The sequence below is a fragment of the Drosophila innubila genome (assembly GCF_004354385.1).
Source record: "Drosophila innubila isolate TH190305 chromosome 3R unlocalized genomic scaffold, UK_Dinn_1.0 2_E_3R, whole genome shotgun sequence".
In the NCBI taxonomy this organism is placed as follows: domain Eukaryota; kingdom Metazoa; phylum Arthropoda; class Insecta; order Diptera; family Drosophilidae; genus Drosophila; species Drosophila innubila.
Window position 1 is genome coordinate 17,857,865 of NW_022995380.1, and position 21,522 is coordinate 17,879,386.

A 21,522-nucleotide genomic window follows, 5' to 3' on the forward strand; every position below is an offset into this window, starting at 1 on the left:
ATGAGTGTGTATGATAGTGTGTGTGTGTGTGTGTGTGTTTGAAATCTCTGTTAAGATACGTTAACTTATCTAAGGCCACTATCTATTCTCAGATATTCGATATGTTTGTTATATATATACATACCATATATAAATGTGTATTATATGCGACGACGATAGGAAAAATCACTTTGTTGATAGGAACAATCAGTTGTGCACAATATACCATTTGGGGGTAACGAACAAAGTTACCATACAAGTCTGACACTTCCTCTAGTTACGCGGAAAAGCGTATGTCACGTTTTCTTCATACAATCCTCTAGTTTATTGCCAAAAAAAAAAGAAGTATATCGAATTGAAATCAATTCAAAATCAAAATCCATGTGCGTCAATTATCAGCAAGTGAAGTGGAATATTACGAGTGTTGTTCTATAAATTTGATCATGTCACAATAAAACAATATCAAAAAATACAATTTATATTTTTTTTTTGTTTGCTGTTTGAATTTTTCAATGATAATTAATAATGTTCGGCATGTTCGAGTGTCTGACGCTGTTTCAGCCAATCCGCAACAGAAGCCCCTTTCAACCCCAGCGCCAGTAGCCATGATTGTTAATGGCCTCATTGTTGTTGCTGTTGTTGCCTTTGTCATTTTCGAACCTTCGCTTTGGTCATGCGAGTACAGAGGCCAACAACAACAACAATGGATTATTATGGATTGCCAGTTATTATAATGAGTCATGTCTGGCCATATTGGTAAACAAAGGTAAGTAGAAGAGCAGAGAAAGAAGGTAGCAAACGCTGCAAATGAAGTTGCCAAGAGAGAGATACAACTTTTTCTGGTAAGTTGTCATTAGTTAATTATTGTCATATGGTAATTATTATATATTTATATGTCTGTAAATCTACTATGCACGTAATTAAATTGGCAAAAGACTTTTATCTAGGCTGTAACTGTGGCTGCATTAAGAAGCAGATATCAGTCAACAAGCTTACAGTGCGTATGAGTAATGCATGTAAACAGAATGGGCAGAATAAGAAAATTCAAAGAGTAATACTCTTTTATCTTTGTATATAACTATATATATTATAATTGTGTTAATTTATATTATGAATATTATTATTGTAGTTAAACATTGCAATATTTGTCACACAGCTATGTTCGTAATTTGATCAATTGTAACAAATTTTTTAATTTAATTGAAATTATTTAATTTTACATTATTTATGCTACAAGTACAAAAAGACTTATTCCAATAACTTGCATTAGTCACAAAAATGATTAATTTGAATTAATATTTAAATTACAATTTAACTACAAACTAATTTAAATAATCAAACAAATCAAATGATGTAATCTTCATTTGTTAAAACAAATCGACATTCACTTTGTATTTGAATTTTAAGTTTAATCTAATTTAGTTTTTGATAGTTAAAATTTTCGTATCTTAGCGTATTGCAAATATCAATTAAAATGAACTAACAAGTTAATTAGTAATTCAAAGTTTTCCGTCAAACTTGACAGTTAAAATATAAATACAAATTTTTGATCAATTTCTTTAAACTTCCGTCTAATAACATCTTCTAACACTTTTTTATACATAATATACTCCACTACTAAAAAATCTATAGTAGGAGTTACTTTTTACGTAGGAATGTATCAAGCGAGCTATAAGGATTCATATATTTGCAAAAAAAGACTCATTTCAATTTAAAGAATTTATAATAACGTATTGTTTTTAAAATTCGCAATGTTTTCCTGGTATTTTGCTTATATTTTCACAACATAAAACTTGGATAATAATTTAGAATATTTATGGCAAAGTTAGAGCATGCCATATTTAATAGTTATTTAATGATAACTATTTCTTTCGAAGTACTCCAATTGGTAGATACATTTTCATAACTCATACAACATGTCCAACTTGCATGCCACTCAACGGGGTCCAATGGGGACTCAAAGTGAACGGTAGTCATTGCGTGCCATGGATGATTTATGGGCAGAGAGCACAGCAGGTTAATAGAAATAAGTTCAACTCAATTTGCTTTCACCCAAAATAGAAAAAGAAGAAGAAAAAAACAACTACAACAACAATGCAGCCATTAGAGAATTTTCATTTTAATTTGATTGAACCACGCCATTATGCCGTGGCCATTATTGGTGGTTGTTCGGTGGTGTGGTTCGTTATTTGTTGTAGAGGATTTAATGAAAAAAACCATAAAAAAAAAACAACAAATGTATAGAAATTGTTGTTTCCATTTTCAGTTATAAGATAGTAATTAAAACTATGGCGCGCCTTTTGGCATTTAATTTTCTTGAAGTTCTTTATCAGACGGTCGGAAGAGCGCCAAAAAGCAACGAAATATAAAAACAAGAAAAACAAATCGAAATGAAATGACAAGAAGAAGCAGAAGAAGTAAAGCAATTGTTATTGCTATACAATATAGAATATATAAATTAAATTTCGTAAAGTCATTGCTTTAACTTTAACTGATCGGCGATACTGTCAGAAAGGCGAGAAGTGCTGATAACTCAGTTGAGTTGAGTTAAATTGAGTTGAATTTCGAATCGTTTTCATTTTTCGTTGCGCAGCACTTGAAATTGCATGAACGAGTTGAAGGGTATAAAAGTGTGATTCCAGGAATGATACGAGTACACGCTTACCTATATGTATATATATATATATATATAAATATATGTGTTCTGTTGGTCAGAAACGGCCATGTTATAGCATCAAACGCCATAAATTCCTTAGTTTGTGCCGACAGTAAGTCTTGTGTCTTATGTCCATAAATTTGTGGTTCCACCAAAGTATTTTAAGCTAGGCGGCTTCCGCCATCAACACTGGGTATTAATTGCTCGACTTACCTTACATATATATGTAGTAGACAAGCAATTCTGGGTTCTGATTCAGAGCGCCACTCCAAGTAAATTCTTCACTCTTCACTCTTCCAACTTAATCGTAATGTTGAATTCATGTTGCGCCATTTGTAACAATGTCAGAGCTGTCAGTGAAGTCACAACTGAAGTGCTGTCAGCTTTTTGAGTTTCATTTTGCATTTGTTATTAATCACTTCGATGATATTTTGTGACACCTTTCCAGCCACATATCTCAAATGCGCCTCCGACTGTGGCTACTTTAAGCCGGCAAACAGCTATTAGATACTTTTGTTTTTTTTGCCAGTGCTTTTAAGATTTGCTACATGATTTATGTATTCAACAAGTTCAAACAATTAAATTTATCTGCCTTTAAACATGCTAATAGAATCCATACTCACTGCATGCATGTGTATGTGTACTACTCGTATGTGTGTGCCAAAAGAAAGTTGCAAGTAATTGCAGCAGCGAGATATCTGCAACAACTTTTCCAGGTTATTTTTCATTTTCATTCAATTTGATTTATGTTATATACTATACGGGCGACCGACCGCCTTCTGCAATAATGCTGGGTATGTTAATGACCGTCATATATCTGCTTGCTTTATGGCCGTAACTATAAAGAATTTATGATTTCAGAGACGAGATGTTTTTCAAAAAGTGTACTCATGCTTGTTATACGTAAACAGCGTGAAGATCTCTTAAATTTTAAGGGATCTTAATAATCTTTCGTGCTGGTAAAAAAGCCACAATATAATCAAATAAAGATACGTTTTTATTGTAATAGAATTTATTTTTTAAATAATCTAATAATTGACTGTCCATATTTTAAGACTCATTTGCTACAGTCTTAATTATTAAATTGTAATTCATAAATATTATATAATATTAAATAAATAAAAGAAATATTTAAGTCTAAGATATATAATTTTATGCATGCCATTTATATGACATTTATTTTTTTTTTCAAGATAAGCTTGTTTAACGTGAGAACAGAAATATATATAATCCTGTAGATTTTTATTTAATTTTTCGTTAACATTTTTACTTGAGCTTAAAACAATAAACATTTGTGAATTCTCACTTAATATTAGATACAGATAAATTGATGTAAGTATTCGGTTTTTATAGTAAGTATCTCAAACACTTGAATTAAGCAATAATGTATTTGGAGCACCTGTCTGATCCTCGACCACGTGTGTTGTGGCTGTTGTGTGTGCTCGCCAGACACACAGCCTAGTTGTTGTTATTGTTAGTGTTGTTAATAATTTTCATTAGTTACAACACTTGAGACATTTATGAAGTGGAACAGAGCTGCCCACACATATCGAGGCCTCCATATAAAGCTGTAGACGTTGACGTTCTGGACTGAAGACAGGTGGACGGGTGGACGGTTGGACAGGTGCTGATGCCAGGCCCATTGTGAGTTGTTGTTGGCCCTGTTTATTAGTTTGCCAGAAAAAATGTTTTATGGCCGCAATTAGAAAATGCGCCAAGCTAAATTGCACAATCGACAAATAGCTGACTCTGGGCCTGCAATACAATCGAAGTGGGTGCTGGTGGAGGAGGAGAAGGTGGCATTGTTAGTTGGGTGCCCGGACTGGGCCTGTGGATGGCTTTTGATTTCAGTTTGAGGCCATAGAATGTAGCTGAGCACGCATGCGCAATTTGTATCTTAGAGATACTTATCGCTGGCAACAGCAACGTTGACGACGCGTCGTCGCCTGCCTGCCTGTTGTTGTTTGCTATTCACACACACACACACACACGCGCACACACCCACACACACACACATTCTACACATATAGAGAGAGTATGCACACATACAGTTGCAAGCTTATCGTTGGCGATAAGATAACCAATACCTGTGCACTTACACGATTGCTGTAAGAGCATAGAAATAAATCATAACTCACACACACACACACGCAGACACACACACACAGATACAGATACGCAGGCAAATTGGCCCAACCGCAAAGGTGCTATATACCATACATATATATATATATATATACCTTTTGGAGAGAAGCGCTGCAAACTGCGTCTGTATGGGTTTTATAATTGGGCACTGAGGTAAAAGGTGCTAAACGCGGCAGGCACCGCAATGCGTTGCGACCACATCGACATGGACACTGGTGTTGGTATCATTGCTGTCGGTGTCTGTGTCGGTGTTTGTGTCGGTGTCTGTGTTGGTGCTGGTGTTAGTGTCGTTGTCGGTGTTGTCGTCGCCATCAGCCCGGGCTCGAGTTGGTCTCGAAAAAAATAGCACTTATTATTATTATTAAATGCCGCGCGGGAAACAACGAAAACGCTCGACGGATGCCAAAAGAATACCCTGAAAAATTGGCCTAAGTTCAACCTTTGTTACGTGCATTTTCCTAACATTATTTTCATAACACTTTTAATCGTTTTCTTTGCGCGCGCTTTTCAATTCGTACGATAAAACAAGTGTCTTCCAAAAATACGACAAAGAACACATGAAAACATAAACATACTCCCCAGTGTATGTGATAATTTTCAAAAACAAAAGAATCAAGTGATAAAAACAAAACTAAGATAAAACCGAACAACAAAGACAAAGCGAACATTTTTTGATGGTTTGCAAAAGTATTGCACTCGATATCAAGATGCAGTTGAAGGTAAATATAGTTAAAAAAAGGAAAATTAACATAATAACCAAATATAAAATGAATGAGTAATCATACATTTATATGTATATTAAAGCGAAAAAAAAACTAAAAAATTAAATAATATCGGTGTACAAAAGTATAATTCACTAAATAATTACAAATTTTTAATATTTAATAATAACATTAGAAATCAAAGCATAAAAATCTTGTTTTTAAAAGAATAACAAAATAAATTAAAAATGGTATGTAAAATAAATAAAAATATAAACATTAAAAAAGTAAAATGGGAAATCAAAAAAAAAAATAGGAATAAAATAACTTAAACGGTAATAAAATATAAAATGAAACAACTTAAATAATATTAAAAAAAGTATACTTAAGAAGCATCTAAAATGTTACATTATTTCTTACCTAAATTAGATTTAATTTATTTAACATTCAACTTCGACTAACACTTAAAATAAAAAAACTTCAAAAAAATGCTATGAAATTTTAAATGCTATTTTAAAGTTCGATTATCTGACTTTTGAAGATATTTTAACAAGGCGGCGTGAGCTATTAGAATTCGAAATCGGAACCATTTGAAGACAGGCGCCATAAAAAAGTTTCCAATGGTTTCTCACACCGGTTCATTAAATAGACAAGCTACAGATGAGCCACCATATAAAGTTAAGGCTCTATAAAGTTTTAACGATATTGCCATAAATATGTATTTTTGATTGTATTAGTGTGTGTTTGTGTGTTGCCATAATATTAATGAGCCGAGAATACTTTGTACGTTTTTGAGATATGTTTTTCAGGTAGCTGTCAATACTGTTTGACTTTATGGCATATATTAAATAATTATATTCCTGTATATATATTCAATAGCAATCTTTAATGATTAATTATGTTTAGTTGTTTCTTTCAAATTGAATGCCAACCATTTTGCTTGGCTCGAAACAAGGTCAAAAACGGCAGCGACACTTAACAGATTTCAGATTTTCATTCCTTTTTAATTTTTGGTAGGGACAGACAGAGACAATTGTCACTGAGATAAGACAAATTGATTTATAATGAATGACTCACCAGATCAGCAAATGCGACAGTTTTTTTTATTCTCCAACACAAAAAGAAAAACGCCTTTAAAAAGTTGGAATTGTGGAAAGATGTTTTATCTTTATGAGGCCAAAGCGAAATTGCGGCGGTGGCGTTAAAATACCTTAAAAGAAAACAAGTCTAAAAGGATTGGTTGAGAGAGATCGACTACAATATGACCTGTAGGGATATGTAATTAGATCTGTTTAGTCCTATTTCATAGATTCCTTCATTTATTTGCTCTTTGGAAACGTTTGAAATAGTTAAACAATTAATAAATATATCTACATCAATAAATATATATTATATTCTATAAGACTAAGTTATCTGAGTCGGGCACACCCTTTGTTAAACATTTCATATATCTAGGGTATAGAGAGGGTCCAGGAGGGTCCAGGAGGGTCCTGGACTCGAGCCCATAGTCCGTCACAGCACGCGCAGTTTTTGTTTCATTCATGACAAAAAGGTCCATTTTTTTTACCTAACGTAACGCTCGGTAATGTGAAATTTATGTCAATCTTATCGCCTCGCTTTTGGGCAAGGGATGAGCACATCAAATGTGGAAGTGAAATGCTCTTTATGAATGAAATAACTGCCAACCCTTAGTATCAATGGGGGTTGCACTAAGGTCGGTGGCGACATTCTCTAATCTGCAGCGGAAGTTGCAACGTTAACCAATCGCAATCGAGGGCCAAGTTAACAGTTGGTCAATGGCGGCAGCGGCGGCTGCAATTGATTGTGATAGTGCTTAGCTTGAGTTTAGATACTTGAACTCAGATAGTTGTATTAGACACGCGTCGCCAGTTGAAAGTTGACAGTTGACGGCTGACGGCTGATAAGCTGCAAGGGTCAAAGGGCTTAGGGGCCATTCAGTTGATGGCACATTAATGGAGTTGTAAATGCAGCTGCCAGCCAGTCATCTTATCAACATTATTTTACTTCTTTCTCGCTCTCTTCTTTGATATTAATTAAATTGATAGCTGTCAAATCTAATCGCAGCGCCTTCGACTTGACTTTTGCAACGCCATCGCAAACGAAAGCGAAAAGAGTTGCGATTATTCATATGAATATAGCCAATATCTATTGTTGATATAGATAAAAAATAAAAAAGATGTATTGACTGTAGTAGGTGTGACTGTCACAGATTTCATTCATAAATACGCAGCCACACCCAATGTCGAGACTCTTGACTAAACCAAGCAAATACTGGTGCTCGTAATTCCTCACATACCTTATACATGACGCCAACTCGACCCCGAGCTAACTTTAGCATTTCATTGTAATATTTTCTTGTCATTACTTCTTCGTTTATCTGCCCTAGTCCATTGATGACGTCGCCAATTGCTGTGGGGCAGGGAGGGGCATGACCTCTCAGTTACCCAGCAGCAATCGCAACGGCAGCAACAGCAGCAGCAGCTGATTGTGAATGCTGATAGTATACGGATAAGATATTGTCGTTTGGCAGCAGTATCTTAACTAAACTTTTCATATACCAAACACAAACATTGGCACGTGCAAACCCAGCATATCATATCATACATTCTACAGTATCATATCATATATACATCCTAGATTATAAGTAATCACGTTTGCATTTTATTATCTCTACAGAAAATTCATTGAACTTTGCCTTCTCGTATCTAAGCACAAGTATTTTAACAATTTTACACTCAATAGTTGCGTCGGCAATAATCAGTTTTCTTTACTCCCAATTAAATTGCTCAGTATAATTTGTTTAATGACTCCTCTAAATGTTTTTTTATTTATAACTGAAATTTGTCAACTCATTTTTCATAAGTTGTCTTTTATAATTGGCCACTTCCTATGAATCATAATTGACTTTTTTTTACTTATTTCATATCGATCATTTTTGCAAGGGCAAATAAAATACGACGTATTTAATAAATTATGAGAAAATTTATATAAATGAAATACTTACGAAAAAGTTGAGCAAGATTTATTTTTAAAGGAAAATAATCAATCATTAATTTGTTTAAATAATAGAAATTGTAGAAAACAAAACAATGAGCACAAAATATTATCTATAACCAATTTATAAAAAAAATATAATTTTTTTTATATTTGATATTTAAAATAACGCATCAAATAATAATATATTACAATTGAGATATTTGAACTGAATTTAAAAAAATAAATATTATCAAATAGGTAATGAATATTTTAGAAAAAAATAATAAAGATGAGCCTTAGCTTAGGAAAAGTGTTTAAGAAAGTCACACATAAATCCAACGATCAATGAAATTGTTTTCTTTAAGTGGGTCTCTGAATATAAACTAACTAAGATGCAAAAATTAATAGCTGTGCCAGAATTCAGAAATATATAAATATTCCATTGACTGTATGACACGTAATATATTGGAATAGGAATACGACAATGTACTAGATTCTAAAGACTACATTATAAGATACAAATTTAAATTGTTATTAATTTTATAATCATGCTTTCAATTGCTGATTTTTCAAAAACATGCGCCTATGTTATATAATGATTATAATTGCATGCCTTTTTTATGTGCAGTCAGCCTTGAAAAGAGCATATAATATTATTTGTGCTCATATTCTTGTACTCGTACTTGGGGCTTTCCCTGAAGTGACATAAAAAAACCCACCTAAAAGCTTTGCAATTTTATGGAACTCATAAAGAGCGGAGTTAAGCACAGTTAGACCCTCGAACACCGTCATGAATCAGGTGACGATGACGATCGCATATTGACACAACTTTGGCTCTGCCACCCTCATCAAATGAGGTCATAAAGCAAACCTAAAAATTAACTTACGTACTTAACAAATTCTTTTTTTTATAGGGTTTTTTTTTAATTTTATTTTTCTATTTGGTTGAAACTGACGCAAAATTAGTAACATTTATATCCGGCCAAACGTAACTGAGTTCTGTGTGCAAACAGAGAAAAGCGAGGCATAGTTTGTTGCAGTTGTTGTAATTGAGAAAAAGTGAAAAGTGTGTGCGGCAATGTTGGCAGACAGAGCAAACAGAGCAAACAGAGAGGAAGAAGCAGGGGAGACAACAACTGCAAGTTGAAACAGAACTCAAACTCGAAGTCGTATTTTATGATTTGTAGGCGACAAATTGAGTTGCGAGTTGTGTGGTTGAACAGAGCAGAGTTGAGCGGTACCTTTGAAGATTGCCATTGGGTTCGGGTTTTGGTTTGGGTTTGGGTTTTGTTATTGCGATTATTGACATTTTGTGTGTGGCGGAAATAGAGACGGCCGGTTCGGGCCAAGTTCGCATTGTGTGGCCGGAACTGGAGCCACACTTTTGACAACAAGCTGTCAACAGGCTGTCCATTCATTCATCATTTGTGTCTTGGCCATTGCAGATGGAAACGCAAGCGACGCCGCAGCAACAGCAACAGCAGCAGCAGCAGCAACAACAATTGCAACAGCAACAGCAACAGCAACAACAGCAAGTGTTGAGCAAACAACAGTTGCAATTGCTGGATAAAATCAAAATTGAAACGAGCAACGGCAACGATCCACAGTCCAATCAAGTGCTGGAGGAGCAACAGGAGCAACAGCAACAGCAACAGCAGCAGCAGCAATCTGCAACAACTGTTGGTGTTCTGGTGCAGAGCAATAGTCAAGGCAGTGAATCCGATGAGCAACAACAACAGCAACAACAGCAGCAACAACAGACACAGTACGTTGTAGTCCCACGCACCCAACAGCGACGCATTCTGACCACAGCTGGAACCCTGTAAGTAATCAAAGATTAACTCCAGAATAGAGATGGGCATGGGATGCATTTTAATTTTTCTGATTTCCTGACTGACAACCTGTCGTTCTCAAAAAAAAAAATATAAACTAAAGTAAAGACCCGACTATAGGCACATCCGTCACATACTCTCAGAGGCTTGTATTTCTTTAACATTTAAAACAGCTATTACTACCGATCTGTTTAACCGAACTTGTTTTGATTAAGTAGAATTATAGATAATAATAATATATAATGTTAATAACAAAAAAAAACCGTTACAACTTTAATATATATATGGGAAAACATATATTGCTTGTTCAAGTGTCGATTCATCGAAGTTTTTAACTATTTTCACTGTGATGTTCTATAAATATATAAAAATATATATATATATAAATATACCATCACACCTGTTCCAATTTTTACTTAGTGCAACATTTTCGCAACATTTTGAGGATAAAATTTACTTTTAGTTATTGAATTTTAATCCAAAAAAGTGAAGTGAACAATAATTTTTATTTAAAAAGCCCAATGATTAAAAAAATCATATTTGATGATATGATATTTTCTTAAAAGCTATAAAATAAAAAGTGACAACCGGAACAGACCTGTATTCTTTAAGGTATCCCAGATTTTTTCTTAAGGAAACTTAAGATTCAATGCCAAAATTGACCAACTTCTGTTTTCCTGCAGCGAGCTGAACGAGGCACGAGAGGGAGAGCATAGCACCAACAACAGCAGCGCCAGCTCCAACTCTGCACCGGAGACCCACATCGAGTATCAACGGAGCACGCACCACTCGCCACACTACATTCAAATGGCACCACGAAGTGCTGCCGAAGTGGCCGAGCAGGTGGCGGCCAATGCTCCACCTGGCACACTCTATGCATTTCCCACGGGTCAGATTATTTGCAGCAGCGATGATGTGGCGGCCATTAAAATAGAGACGATTGACAAGAGCGATGTGCCAGGCGAGGCGCAGGCACAGCAGCTGCAGCAGCAACATCAGCATCAACAGCAACAACAGCAGCAGCAACAACAACAGCAATGCCCCACGCCCAATGGTGGTCCTTATGCGGATGCCATTGTGGTTAGCAGCGAGGCTGCACTGCAGCATCATCACCAGCAACATCAGCAACAGCAGCAGCAGCAGCAGCAACAACAACAACAGCAACAGGCTCAACATCACCAGCAACAGGCAGCAGCTGTAGCAGCAGCCGCAGCGGCAGCAGCAGCCGCAAGTCAGAACCACAGCGTGCGCTATGTGACGGAAGATGGACGCTTCACCACCGCCAGCGGGGAGGCAGAGGCGGCCGGGGGTAATCTGTATTACGATGCACCGGTTGTGGATGCGGTCAGCGTGCATGCGAATGAGTCGAAGACATATGCGGATCTGGGCAATGCCTATGCCGCCTTTCCGCCCAACTCGACGTTCAGCAGCAACAGCTATGCGGCAGCAACGTTGCAGCAGGGCAACACCATTTACAGTGTGCCAGGGACGGCACAATTTATTACGAAAACGGATCCCAATTTGAATCCATTGCGGCCAACAGCAGCGGGCACATATCAGGCCATATCCTTCTTGGACGGCAGCAATGCCAACGATGCGGCTTTGTGGACGCCCGCTGGTACGGATTATCAGAATGTATCATTTGTAAGTATGCTACCAAAAATAGCGTAACCGCTGTAGCTTAACTCCATGGCCAACCTGCAGTCGAACTATCATCCGCAGGTCATCGATGACTATCCGGCCAGTAACATGACAGCCGCCCATTGGCCCCCAAGCGCCAGCATTGGCTATGATCCCAGCCTGGCAGCCAGCAATGCAGCATCGCCTCCAACTCACGGCCTGCAGGAGCTCAAGTGCGAGAACTGCCAGACGCCGTTTATGCGAAAGGGTGCCGACTGGTTCTGTCCCGCCTGCACCACCAACTATGGGCGTGTCCTGCCGCCTCGCATCCCACAGCGTCAGAAGCCAAAGGCGGCGGCAGCACCGAATAATCGGCGTAGTGGTGTCATCTGTGCCAACTGCCAGACCGCCTCAACGACCCTCTGGCGTCGCAACAACGAGGGTAATCCCGTTTGCAATGCCTGCGGACTGTACTACAAGTTGCACAACATGAACCGACCTCTCTCCATGAAAAAGGAGGGCATTCAGAAGCGCAAACGTAAACCCAAGAACAATGGAGGACCTATGCCCCATCGGGCATTGCCAAGTAAGTAGAAAGATTAAGATTAGTACATATAATAGCTAAGTTCATACAGAGATTTAAAATAAAACATTTAATTCAAATTCTTAAACTTTTACTACAACTAATTTAATACTATAGTAGTTTATACCCGTTGATTTTAATGTTAACTGAGAATTTTTATTTGTAGGCCATATAAAAAAATATTATTGACATTAAATTTACATTTTTAATTTGATAACATTAGAATTAAATTAGAATCATATTTAATATCGACAAATTTCAGTAGAACCTTATTAAAATTTATAAAATTTATTATCAAAATGCTTATACTAAATGTTAATAGTCCATACCCGTTGATTTTAATGTTAATTGAGAACTTTTATTTTTAGGCCGTATAATAATAATTTTTTTTGTTAAATTTGACATTACATTTGAAATACTTGCAAAAGTAAATATATGATAATACAGTTATAATTTGATATCATGATAATTAAAATAGTATCATCTTTAATATCGGCTTTTTTTAGAAGAATCTTGCTAAACTGCTTATATTATATTCTATAATAGTCCATACCTGTTCATTTAACTGAGGATTTTTATTTTTAGGCCTTATAAAAATAAATTATTTTTTTTTAATTTCACATTACATTTTAGAAATTGCAAAAATAGATTTAATAAAGTTATAATTTGACAACATGATAATTAAAAAAGAAGCATCATTAATATCTCAAATTTACAGAAGATCTTATTAAATTAAATTAAATTAATTAATTTATCATCAAAATGATAATATTGTAAGCTTTGCAACTCTCATTTATTTCAGGCATGTCACAGGGTGTTAACCTGATGGTAAACAGCGGTGCAGTATATCCCTCACAGGTGCCATTAGGCTTGCTGAATAGCCAACAGAATGCAAGTCCCGAGTTGCATGATATGTCGACAACTGGACCCGCCGGAGGGGCGCGTGTGGTGGCGATTGCGTTGAATGCGACAGTGCCCACGTCGGATGGCACATTGAATATGTCTCGTCATCATGTGACGAGCGAGAGTCACTCACCCTACAGCCAGCAGCAGCAACAACAACAGCAGCAGCAACAGCAACAACAACAACAGTCACCGGCACAAAGTCAATCACCGCATCTGCCAAACTCGAGCACATTGAATCGCCAGATAGCACAATCGTAAGTTGATATAATCGTAGAATCTTAAAGTCATCCTTATATAATCATGTTCCATTCCACAGTGTTCCGCCAATTGAGAGCGGTCGTAGTTCCAATAGTGAACTGACTCCAAGCGTCATCACGCGAACAGGTCTGCCAGAGCGAACTTCGAATAATTGAACTAAAATAAACTTTAAACTAAACTACAGTCAATAACATATTGTATATTGAACCTAACCAAACTATGAAAATTGCCAAATTATTTATATAAGCTTAGTTAGAGAGGCACATATCCCAGTAAGATGGAAGGTATGCAAATAGTCGGTTCGATTTCAATAGTGCGAAAATGAATCAGTTCCATATAATATTTTTGCTTGTTCTCAATGAGTTACAGCAGTTAATTTGCTTGCATATCGTCTAGTTAAAGATAATTTATTCAAATACCGTAAATGGCAGTTTTATTTATTTAAATTTTCAACTTTAATTTGGAAAGCATCAAGAGCTTTGTCTTCCCCTTCCTTTTAGTCAACTATTTGCCGCAAATGATTTGAAATGATTTGTGCCAACTAGTATAAGTATATTTAAATTTAGTACATATATGTATTCTTCCACTTTAGATTTAGTTTAGCGAAAAACAGCAGAAAAATACCATAAAGAAGTCTACGATTTTGTAATTTTAAGTTGATTTTATAAAAATAAAAGTAAAAATAAATAAGTTGTAAACGTAAAACACTTAAGACTTTGATGACTCTACCAAGTGTCTCCTGGCGGGCCAAGCCTGTTATATTTCATTGTCAACAATTTGGCAGCAAACCAAATTGATCCAAATTAATTTTAATGACCTCCACACACAGACCACAGCGCAAGGCAGACCATAAAATCTTAACAAGTAAGTAAAAAGCCAACGAAAACAGGCTGCAAAGAAAGCCCAACGAGGCTTCAGACTATGACCATCTACAGACCCAAAGCCGAGCCCAAGCCCAAAGCCGAACCCGAGCTCGAACTCAAACCCGGACCCAGTGTCTAAATAGCGATTTGGTGTCATCGCTTAAAAGCCTGTCCGACGCACAACGCCGCCGCCGAGTAACGCCACCGCCTCGTGTCGCTGCCTTTGATCTGTCGTCGATGGTATGGCAAAAATGCCTGGTCGATTCCAGTGCAGGAGAAGCTGTTGGAGCTGTAGAAGCAGCAGGCGCAAGCTTGCTATAATATTAACGCCTGCATTCGCCTCAGCTGCAGTCGCAGTCGCAGTTCCAGTACCAGTTCCAGTTCCAGTCGCTGCCTTTGTCTGATTTTCTTTCGCCTGTAGCTTCTTCGTCGCGACAGCTACCCTGTACTAAATTGAAAGTCATAAAGGGTTTAGCCCTGTTATATAAGGATTCAACTTTTAATCACTTTAATCACTTATTAATATACTTTTTCACTGTTCCAAAATCATGCTGAAATACTTAAACATTAATAACCAAATAAAATAAAGTACTAAAGTTAAATTGCCCGAAAACTGATCAAATTAAAATATAGACAAATAAATTATAAGCAAATTGCTTACTCCAAATTGAAAAGAGAAAACACTTTTGGTGCAGTCACTATTTTTGTATTCCAACTTAATTATTTTTGTACAGGGTGTACCTTCTTCGATCACTTTTTACCAGTGCATACTCATTTGTTTCATTTTTTTTTTTGGCGTACGCTCGATCAATTAGGCAAACTTGTTTTACGACCGCTTTTATTAGCGTTCGCTGGCCGGCGCTCCAAGCCTCTCAAAAGACCCGGGAACCTGGGACCGCTGTGACTCTGAGCCTGTGGCTGAAAGGGGCAGCCCGAGGATGGCTATACGAATGGCGAGTGCTTGAATGAGTAATGAGACGGTCGAGACCGCAACCAGTAGTAGTGGCTGCTTTGGAATGTGTTTGCACAAATTATGCGCTCCACAAGCTGCTGCATGTGGAATGGAAAGACATGCTCGACATGCTGGACACGCTGCACTCTTCGTCCTATTTGTTTATATTGTGTGGGAGTTGCGAAACATTTTGCCAAGCACTCTAGGCGTCTGTATCATTACTATTTTGGAGTACTTAGATTTCGGATGTAACCAAGATAAATCAGTATAATTCATGAAATGACATTCTAGTTTGTTTTTAAAGTTGTTAGATATAGTTAAGTTGACAACGAGCTAGGAATTATGACCAATCGGCTTATTATAATAGGTTAAAATTTGGTTTAAAAAATTCTTCTGCTAAGAAAGAACATTCTATACCAGCGGTGGGCACGAAATTTGCAATCGGGAGCACTACAACAACATCTACAGCAAACACAACTTCTGAAGTCATAAATCAAAGCAAAATGAACACTTTTATGACTCTCTGCGTCGCGACGAAAATCTGTGTGGTTGTTGTTGGTTTTGACAAACCAAAACAATTATACACTAAAAGAAGTTCTAATTAATTTTATTTGCATATCGAACGCTTATTATGTGGTAAAAATCAAAACGCAATAAAACCAACTCAACTTTTTCACACAGTGTACAAGATGCTGCTGAAGTCATAAATCATAGCAAAATGAACACTTTTATGACCGTACGCGTCGCAGCCGAAACTCGAGCATTTGCTGTGTGTTTGTTGTTTTTTTTTATTGAGGGTCATAAATGAGTTGCGCGCGGCGTCAAAAGTTGTTGTTGTAGTCAGAGCTCTGGGAGCAGCAGGAGCAAAGGCTTGCCCACCGCTGTTCTATACAATTATACAGCAGCTACCAATTCTTCCTTTAAATCAAAGAAATAGATTTATTCTTTGAAAATAAAGCACTGAACTATTATATTTTAATAAATGACTTATCGAATGATTCTTATATTTTTATTATCTTTAATTGTTACGGGCTTTAACTGCATGTTATGTGATCCTCTATGTAAATGCTTGACAATTATCCTTTCTTTACATGTACTTTCCTTAGAGTAATTACATACTTATAGTTGCGATCCGTTTTAAGCAAATTAAACCATTAGCGAGCTACTTGGCTAAGAGCGACTGGCCAAGTCGGCTGACAGCGAACCTGTTCCGTTTCTTGGCCAATTGCGGTACTAGAACGGGAAAAAACGACCAAGCCGACCATAAAATAATAATTCAATGTGACAAGCAACAAGATACGACAGCGGGGCGCCATTTTTCACACACTTACCACCCCTCCGCAGTCCTCCCAAAATCCCAGGGATGTCAGTTGTCGAGCACATTGCGCACTTGTGCCTCTGACATTATCGCAGAAATTATGACAGACGTACAACTGTTAGACAGAGACCGATGCAAGGGGGTAACCGGAGAGAAAAGAAGTCGTTGCTCGCGAATAGAGTAGAGTAGAGCACATTTAATGTTTTCTATCGTAACACAAGCTCAACAATATTGTGAATCTATATTCATCAGGTGTGTTCCAGAAAATTTTAGATTAATTCAAAATTTTTGTACACACATTTTCGAAATACAATAATCGCCTGCGTAAGATTTTTTTGATTTTATATTTTCCAAAATTATAAATTATTGTAATAAAATAACTAGATTCATTTTCAATTTGTTTACTGACTTTTTGCCTAATTTAAAAATTTTTAATTAAATTTAAAAGCATTAAATTTAAGTGAAACTTCTCAGTTATAGTAATTTTGAAATCAGGATGAATATTCTATGGCGTGGCGAAATTCGTGCCGTGTCACGCGTTCGTCTCTAAGCGATAATCTCTGTGGCTACGACTTGCATTTGAATTGCTATTTAGCTAATTGCAATGCATTCGAGCATTTGCTTATGTACACACACACACAGTTTAAAATTAATAATAAATAGTTACGAGCAAACTCAGATGAAGATACATTTGTTTATTGTTTAGATATACATAGGCGATAATAGATATCGGAACGGGTCAGGGCATGGCCTAAAAGCCAACATAAAGTTTCCAACTGCATTTAATTAGACAGTGAGACATGTCAGCCATGTGATGATGACCACCAACCACGGCGGCCTTTTGAACCCGGCCACGAACCGAGCGGGTCTGAGGCGCCACTTAGGCAACTTCAAAGCATTAAAAGCCGCTCAGATCAAGCTTCGCCTTGGTGTTTGCTAGTGGTGGTTGTGCTGGTGGTTGTGCTAGTGGCTCAACTGTGATCCGAGTGTATGCATCTTATTTTCTCTATCTCTCTCCATTCGAGAGTTACCATCATCGTTGGTTGGCATTACAAATCGACAAACGACACGAAAATGCGCTTTAACAACGGCCAGTTAAAATAGATAAAAGAAGATAGGCAGACGCCGCCGTCAGTGAGATGAGAAAGATGCCCACAGAATGAATGAGAGAGAAAGAGCGCGAGAGAACTACGCAAAGCTGCAGCTCTGAAGCTTAAGTTATAGAGAGTATATTAATGTAAATCTGTAGACTATGATTTCCAACAGAGAGCTTAAGGGTTCTTAATCCGAATTAAAACTCGGAACGTTGTAAATAAAAATATATAGAAAGATTAATAAATATAAAAAGATATAGAAATAGTTTATTTCAAATAAACTTATATCTCATAAAGAATGGTACCCAAAATCATAAATTAATATAAAAATGGTAGATTGACGAGAAGCTCAAATACTATTATTTTAAAAGCTTAGAATATCGAGCCTATTACCCTTTAATATCCAATGATTTGTATGCAAACTAACAAACTATTAAAAGTATATCTATAAGCAGAACTTTCTATAAGAACATTACGCCCACTTAGTGACACTAAAGATGCACCAACTTAGGTTAAAATCAAGTCCATAGCCCAGCTGACGTCACAAGAGGAGAGGGGAAACAACAACAACAACCAAGGTGCAGCATCACACGCAATCGTTCGAAGTTCTAGGAAAAAATATCAAAATTCCAAGAATTCACACGGAAAGACAAAATGAGATTGGGTCGACGACGAGTCAAGGTATTCCCTTGTCTCTGCTGGCTTATCACGACTCACGCGCGTCTCGTTCCATTTGGTTCTTGGGTCGAGCCCGAAATCACATTATCTCGGCGTTGCCCAATACGAGACGACGACGACAACGACTACGAAGACGACGAAGACGACGATGGCGACTCAACTAATGGACACTCTGCGATGCGGCGTAAAGCATATCACTGATGATGATGATGGGCTCTTTGGGCTCAACGGCCACGCAGACGCCGCCGTGGAAGATTGAAGATGCGGCGCTTATCGAAACAGAAACACAAGACTGAGACAAAAAAAAGCAAAAGAAAAAATATTATCTTAGGCACGCCGAAGACTTGATACCCTTGACTTGATAGTAGTGCAATTTAAGCCAAATTTATTAATGTATAAGACATTACTACATGCACAATCTGTATGATTGGTTGACACATCTCACGAAATAAGAAAGTCGTTCATACTTAAGTGATATAGTAATCCCATCTGGCTGAAAAAAAAACAAACATGTACCAAGTTTAATTAAAAAAGAAAATAGTTTTAGAAACTAGCTTGCATAGAAGCATATGCACAGACAGCCATGTCAACTTAGCTCATCATCTTGATCATGAATATATTATTTTTTATGGAGTCTACTCCGAGTTATTTAATACGTTACACATTTGGTGACAAAATTATAATACCCTTTGTTAGTGTAAACAAAATCGAAAAAGAACCCAAAAACAGTTCAGCTGGCAGGCAGGATAGCACTTGGTCTCTCTGTCTCTCGGATCTGGGATCTTCAGCACTCGAACGCATATTTCTGTGTCTTTGCTTATCGTCGGAGCTGCGGACTTTTTGTTTTGCTTGGGCAAAATGATCGTGTGGCGCTGAAAAAGGGTTCCACTTTCAACTCAGAAATGTGGCGCCAAAGGAAGCGTTGAAAATGGTACTTGATCTTGATCTCGCGATGTTCATTTGTATATGTGTACATATCTCTCTCTCGCTATATATATATATATGTAATTTAGACGGCGCCTCGATCCTTGTTTCACACTAATGCACTTGCAGCTTTTAAATGTCACCACAACTCTGGCGGGGATGGGGTTAAGTGCAGCCGTTGCCAACGGTCAACTGGTCAACTGGTTGACTGGTTGACTGCTTGACTGGTTCGTTGTCTTGCCAGATATGCAGCTAGGCCATTTGTGAGCCTCAAGTCTTATTTTGTTTGACTCTGATGGCAGAGCATGCAATACGATTGTGTATTCAATTGGAATAATTAGCGGTATCTGTCAGGATTTGTTTATGTTCCTTGCCAAAACAAATAACGCAACTGCATCCATTTAAGAAATTCGACATGCAGTTAGTTCTTTAGTTAAAGTTGAAGATTAGCAAGGAGAAGTTGCTGAAGTGTTATTCATTCAAATTAAAACCACTTATTTATTAAACGGCATAAAGAAAATACATCAAAATAATTATTGCAATGTTTTCATGATTTGAGCAGAATATCAAATAAAAAGCAATTATCGGTGTATCAAAAAAAAGGCCACATTTTTCCTAAAAAAAAAATTGGTTGTTTTGTGCTTGTACAAATAATTGGACTTGTAAAATTGCTAGGTCATAAATTAGACCAACTTCAAAGTACCATAACTTTGTTAAATCTGGACCTTGTTTTAAGCGGAATGTCATTTTGATCATGGATTGACATTCAAATTTATTCTGTATTCAAATTTAAATAAAATGGTTAAAAAAAAAAATTTCCCCTTCAAATCTTGGCTTACACTTTAATGCAAAGAATGCAAAATAGATTCCTTTACCGGAATAGTTGTTTCGGGACGTACCGGAAATATCGGTTTCGGTTTGATTTCCTGGTCCTTGGTATTAAATCGACAATTGATAAGTTTCATGTGTTTAAAATTCCTTCGACAGCAAATTATATTTTGGAGTGGCGCCAACCCAAGTAAAGTGATACATTGTATAGCACCCACTAGCAATTATCGTACAATCTTTCATTTACTTCGATATATCAGCTGATTCATAAGGCACTTTAATGTCCAGCAACGCGCAAAATGTGTAAAATGTTCGGAGATTTACAAAATCTATGACTTGGATGCTCTTCAATTAAGTGCTAGAGTATCGAGTATCTCGTTGGGCTTTTCATTAGTTTATCGACAGCATAAATTTTTCAAATGCTGCCAGTTGCCTGGCGCTGGCAACATAGTTGTTAGACAAGTTGTTGCCAGACTTGAGGACTTGTAATAAAAAGATCTTTTTGGGCTGAGAACTGGCGCCGTTGAGTTGGCAACTTTCGAACTGAAAAAAACCCTTAACGTGAGAAAATTCCACAGCAAATTATATATGCAAAATGTCTTATCGAGCGTCAGCATACCTGAACAAAAAAGTATTTGCGTATGCCCGAGATAGCCCCAAAACAACAAAAAAGCGTAAATGTCAAAATGCCAAAATTAATTGCAATGGCAGTGCCATGGATAAAGTCTAAAAAAACAGCCATGCTGCTGCATTCACCTATGGGTCAAGAAACGACCACCTCGCAGGGTGGCAGGGGGGAGCCAGGCTTGCAACTGTACCAGAGAACCAGTCAGTCAAGAGCCCAGTACTGCCCATTTTCTTGGACGCCATAAAGGCGACTTGCCTGCATGCCACCAAAAGGGGCATGCCCCTGAAAACAGAGACAGCTGTAGCTGAAAATATTTTCAAAGGGGTCAAAGGTATATTTTTTTAAACAAATATTCATTTAAAATTTATGAAATTAAGAAATTCGATAAATTATGTATTTTGGGACAAAAAAATCTTTTTTATAAATGATAACCAATTTATTTAATTTGAAAATTCCATGCATTTCTTATAGTCTAATCCTATTAATACTTCTCCAAAGTATGATTTTAGAGTAACGCGGAGATATCATCGCTTTGTAATCCACCTCAGGTCCATTAACTT

General features: G+C 36.8%; 1 protein-coding gene across 3 annotated transcripts; it reads left to right on the forward strand.

The window, feature by feature from the left end:
- The first annotated feature begins 184 nt into the window (after nucleotides 1-184).
- Nucleotides 185-14,541, forward strand: LOC117790814 (transcription factor kayak). Of its 3 annotated transcripts, none has more exons than XM_034630405.1 (6): nucleotides 185-745; nucleotides 9,924-10,300; nucleotides 10,994-11,954; nucleotides 12,015-12,516; nucleotides 13,316-13,673; nucleotides 13,736-14,541. In XM_034630405.1, exons 2-6 carry the CDS (start codon nucleotides 9,924-9,926, stop codon nucleotides 13,830-13,832), a joined length of 2,295 nt encoding a protein of 764 aa, XP_034486296.1. In that variant the 5' UTR covers nucleotides 185-745; the 3' UTR covers nucleotides 13,833-14,541. The 3 variants fall into 3 exon arrangements, with proteins under 3 accessions (XP_034486296.1, XP_034486294.1, XP_034486295.1); XM_034630403.1 differs by lacking the exon at nucleotides 185-745 and adding an exon at nucleotides 4,906-5,499; XM_034630404.1 differs by lacking the exon at nucleotides 185-745 and adding an exon at nucleotides 4,909-5,499 and having other exon boundaries at nucleotides 12,033-12,516.
- Nucleotides 14,542-21,522: the final 6,981 nt, after the last annotated feature.